Source organism: Verticillium alfalfae, genomic scaffold (genome assembly GCF_000150825.1).
Source record: "Verticillium alfalfae VaMs.102 supercont1.5 genomic scaffold, whole genome shotgun sequence".
In the NCBI taxonomy this organism is placed as follows: Eukaryota; Fungi; Ascomycota; class Sordariomycetes; order Glomerellales; family Plectosphaerellaceae; genus Verticillium; species Verticillium alfalfae.
Window position 1 is genome coordinate 1,742,732 of NW_003315034.1, and position 4,106 is coordinate 1,746,837.

The 4,106-nt window shown below is 63.1% G+C and overlaps 2 protein-coding genes across 2 annotated transcripts in view; one reads left to right on the top strand and one right to left on the bottom strand.

Moving 5' to 3' along the window:
* The window catches only part of VDBG_04861 (AbpA), a gene marked incomplete at both ends in the record, with an annotated part of 2,681 nt that extends 239 nt beyond the window's left edge, over positions 1-2,442 (bottom strand). Inside the window, 3 exons of the mRNA XM_003005209.1 lie at positions 3-274; positions 313-2,173; positions 2,247-2,442. Of these exons, the coding sequence (XP_003005255.1) occupies positions 3-274; positions 313-2,173; positions 2,247-2,442 (2,329 nt within the window). The remainder of the gene's footprint in view (positions 1-2; positions 275-312; positions 2,174-2,246) is intronic.
* Positions 2,443-3,365: 923 nt separating this feature from the next.
* On the top strand, positions 3,366-4,031 carry VDBG_04862 (monothiol glutaredoxin-5; the record flags this gene model as incomplete). The annotated part of the gene is made up of 1 exon (XM_003005210.1): positions 3,366-4,031. One exon carries the CDS (start codon positions 3,366-3,368, stop codon positions 4,029-4,031), a length of 666 nt encoding a protein of 221 aa, XP_003005256.1.
* Between the last annotated feature and the right edge of the window lie 75 nt (positions 4,032-4,106).

The following is a 4,106-nucleotide window of genomic DNA, read 5'->3' on the forward strand; positions in this document are numbered from 1 at the left end:
ACCGTTGTCCTCGGCGGCCTCGTAGTCGAACAGTGCCGTGTCTTGTGCGGCCTGCTGCCTGCGGCTGCGGCTCCGGCTCGGCTTGGGCGGGCGCGGGGGGCGGGAGTGAGCGCGCGGCAGGAGCGGGAGCCGCAGCCGACGCCTGTTCGGGCTCGTCCTCGACGAGCTCGACGTAGTTGCTAGGGAAGAGGCCGCTCTCGCCCTTCGAGTTGGTGCCCATCCACCAGTCCTCGTCGACCATTTCAATGTTGGTGACGTATTGGCCCTCGCGGAGCTCAATCTCGTTGTCCCTCGGCCTTCTCGTAGTCGTACTGAATCAGAGCACGCTGACCTCCGGCTTGCGCTCCGGCAGGGGGCTGTGCGGCCGGAATGTTGGCCTCTCTGAGCTCCTGCTGCGCTACAGCGGCAGCGGCGCCGCGGCCGACGTCGGGCGCCTCCTCGGGCAGGTCCTGTTCCCTGGGGAGTTCCCTCTCGATCTCCTGCGTCGGGATGGGTCGGGGCGCATGGGCTTCCGCAGGCTCGATCTCGGGCTCTGGGCCACGGGCGACAGGAACTGCGACGCGGACAGGCGAGTGCTCGGGCTCATCATACGACTGCTGGGGTTCGGCTGGGCGCTCAGCTGGACGAGGTGGCGCGGGGGGCTCGTCATCCTCCTCTTCGTCGGTAGGAGGGGGTGGGCGAGAAGGCAGACCAGGCAGGGCGAACCCGCCCGTCGGCCGTGAGTCGCTGGGGGGAGGGGGAGGCGGCGATGCTTCGCGAGGCTCCTCTTCCTCAGGCTCATCGCGAGAGAAGGAGGGGACTGGAGGAGGCGGCGCACCGAAGCCGATAGGAGCCGTGTCCTTGAAACGGTCCTTCAACGCACCGACGCCACCAGCAGGGGACTCGGGCTGCTCGACGCTGCGATCCTTTGACTGCTCTGGCTCGCCCGTGTTCTCTTGGCTAATCTTGCCAGCGATACCCCTGCCGTACTCGCCAGTCTGGACGGCACCCCAGCTCTTGCCGGAATATCCGCTCTTCCACTCTCCGCTCTTTTGAACACCGAGAGGGGCTGCGGCTGCGCCGTTGTTCTGGGCCGCAATGGGGGCCGCAGCAGGAGCACCTCCTCCTTCCCTAGCCTTCTTCTCAGCCCACAGCTGGGCCGGTGTCTTGCCGCCCTGGTCCGCAAAGGTACGGCTCGCAGCACCAACAGGGGCTGCCGTGGGAGTCGCAGCCGTGGGACCAAGCAAACCCAGACCGCCGGGTGTCGGGGCCTTGGTGCCACCAAATGAAGCCGCGCCGCCGAACTTGTTGGCAACCTTGGGCTTGGGTAGCGACGTCAGCCTTTCAGGCTGAGAAGATTGACTGAAGGCGGCGCTGCGCTCAGCCAGCGACTTGGGCTGGTTGTCTTGCTCGTCATCGGCGGCGGCAGGTCGTGCGGCGGGCTCGGCCTCGGAAGGCTTCTGCTGAGCCTTGGCGCGGATGGCTGCAATGTCGACCTTGCCGATGGGCTCATATGCGCCCTTGACAGTCGTGGGCCGGTCGTCAACTTTATTTTTGGCTGCGGCGCGAATGGCAGCAATATCGACCTTGCCGATGGGTTGGTATCCGCCCCTGACGACGTCCCCATCGTCTTCTTGCTTGGAGGAGGCCTTGAAACGTGAGGGTTCCTGGCGCTGGTTGGTGAGCTCGGCCATGTTCACCTTGGTAGGCTTGTAAGCCGAGTCGACCTTCTCGAGCTGAGAGCGGGACACCTGGGGGGCGTCCTCGCCCCAGCCATCCTCGTCGACATTGCCGCCTCGTCTGTTCCGGGCTGCGACTAGGGGGTTGGAAGCGGAAGAGGCTGTGGGGTTGAAGACGGGCTTGGATGCGACAGGTGGAGGTGCGGGGGAAGCAGTAGACGAGGCGCCTGCCGAGTACTTGGCACCGGAGGCATCAGCAATCTTCTTGACAATCGACTCAGGCTCGAGGTCGCTGTCTGAGCGGGCGGTTATCTGGACGTGGTAGCCGTGGAGGATCTTGGACACGGCAGCAGTGTGGGTGGTGAAGTAGCCCTTTGTCCTCTCGGGCACACCACCACCGCACCAGGCGATGAGGGCATACTTGGGAAGGCCGCTGTTGGGATCCTTGACCTTGACGAATGCGAATTGGATACGACCCTCGCTGAAGTCCTCAATAAGCTCGGCAAGCTCGCCGTCTAGGAAGGACGTGGTTAGCGGCTGCGTGCCATTCTATGTAGCCTTGTGTAGGGTTGGCGGGGAGCTACATACCTCCAGTGCTCTGGACCTTGAGGATACTCTCCTTCGAGCCAGAATCTTGGAAGGCGTTGGCAAGAGGGGCCTGAACGGAGAACAACGCCCATTGAGCATATGTCGGAGAGCTCGAGCTTGGCGCAGGGCCGTTGATGACGCCCTGGTAGCTGCTCTTGATCGACTGCCCGTTGGAGGACAGATTGAGTGACGCCATAGCGATTGATGGCTACGCCGTCGTTGTGTCGTCGGTCGCAGGTCGAACGGGGTAGGGGAGAGGGAGGAGTTGGCAATGTTCGTCGAAAACAGCTATCGGGGGTTGCTGTTTCGCGAAAGGAAGCTGACGTGTGTATGGACAAGGTGAGGGTATGGTGAGGTAAGGTTAGGTTGCAAACAGCTGCGACCAACAACTTGGAATAGTGGACGGAGCGACCGGAGAGCCTGTGCCCCAGGATTGGGGACAGGCAGCTAGGTAGGCAACTGGGGGGGGGGTGGCGCTCCGCAGGTGGGAAAGGGTGACAAGGGCGACGAGGCACCGGTCCGCCGGGTTACGCAGTCCTGCGGTGCCAAGGCTCCGCAGAGCGGGGCATGACGAGCCATCTCAGCGAGCTTCACCATGCGTTGAGGGGCGGACAGCTCGGTGAGCGGCAGCTCCAGACATGTACAAAAATGCAAGGACCCCGGTTGCCGCATGTGGATTGCACCATATGACGCAACCGACAGGCACTGGGAGACATGGTCTGACTTTGATGTATCAAACCGGTAATTGAGACGCAAATATCCGATTCACCAGGCCTTATCCGAAACTCTCTCAGCTAGCCTGCCCCGCGATCGGTCCACGGGGGCGGGCAACAATTACCATGACACAGGCCGGCTACCAACAACTTCGCGCACTTTACTAATCTTATTCAAATCGCAAACCCGCCCCGGCTCGTCCTGTGACTGTGAGGCTCGCCATTTCTTATCAGATCGGCCTTCTCGACCACTCCAACTTTCGTGCGCCGTCGACAATTTGTCCTCTGCTGAACATATCAAGGGTGGAACAAACAAAAACCAGAGAGCTTATCGCGGGGCTGACAAACTTCACGTCCATCGCAGCCACCCACCGGAACCCCGCGTCGACCGCACACGCACGCCATCATGTCGTCCATCACCGAGATCACGAGCGTGCCCGACTGGGAGAAGCACCTCGCCTCCCTCGCACCGACCACCCTCCTCATCATTTCCTTCCACGCGCCCTGGGCCGCGCCCTGCGCCCAGATGGCCACCGTTCTGTCGACCCTCGCTGCAGACTACCCTGTCACGAGCCCACCACAGACCTCCTGGGTCTCCATAAATGCAGAGGAGCTCAGCGACCTTAGCGAAACTTACGACGTCACCGCCGTGCCCTTCCTCGTCCTCATCCGCAACGGTCAGGTCGTTGAGACGGTCAGCGGCAGCAGCGCCGTTAAGGTGCGCACGGCCATCGAGACACACGCGAAGAACACGGGTGCCGCCGCCGGCGCCCCGGCCACAGTCAACGGCAATGAGGGCGTCGCCGCCGATGGTGACGCCGCCGCCAAGCCCGACGAGCCCGTCGACCCGGAGAAGGCCAAGGAGGAGCTGTTCAAGCGACTGGCGGACCTCGTCAAGGCGGCGCCCGTCATGCTCTTCATGAAGGGTACCCCCAATTCGCCGCAGTGTGGCTTCTCGAGGCAGCTTGTGGCCATTTTGCGGCCCCAATCGGCCAATCGAATCATCTACAGACAGACCTGGACTGGAGGCTCCGTCACCGCGCATGCATGGAGATGGACGTCTCGACCGTGACGGCCCGCGCCTCCTCGGGCACTGTTGAGCCTGCCGGCGGCCAGCACGCTGGCAGCGTCCTCGCCGTCGTCGTCC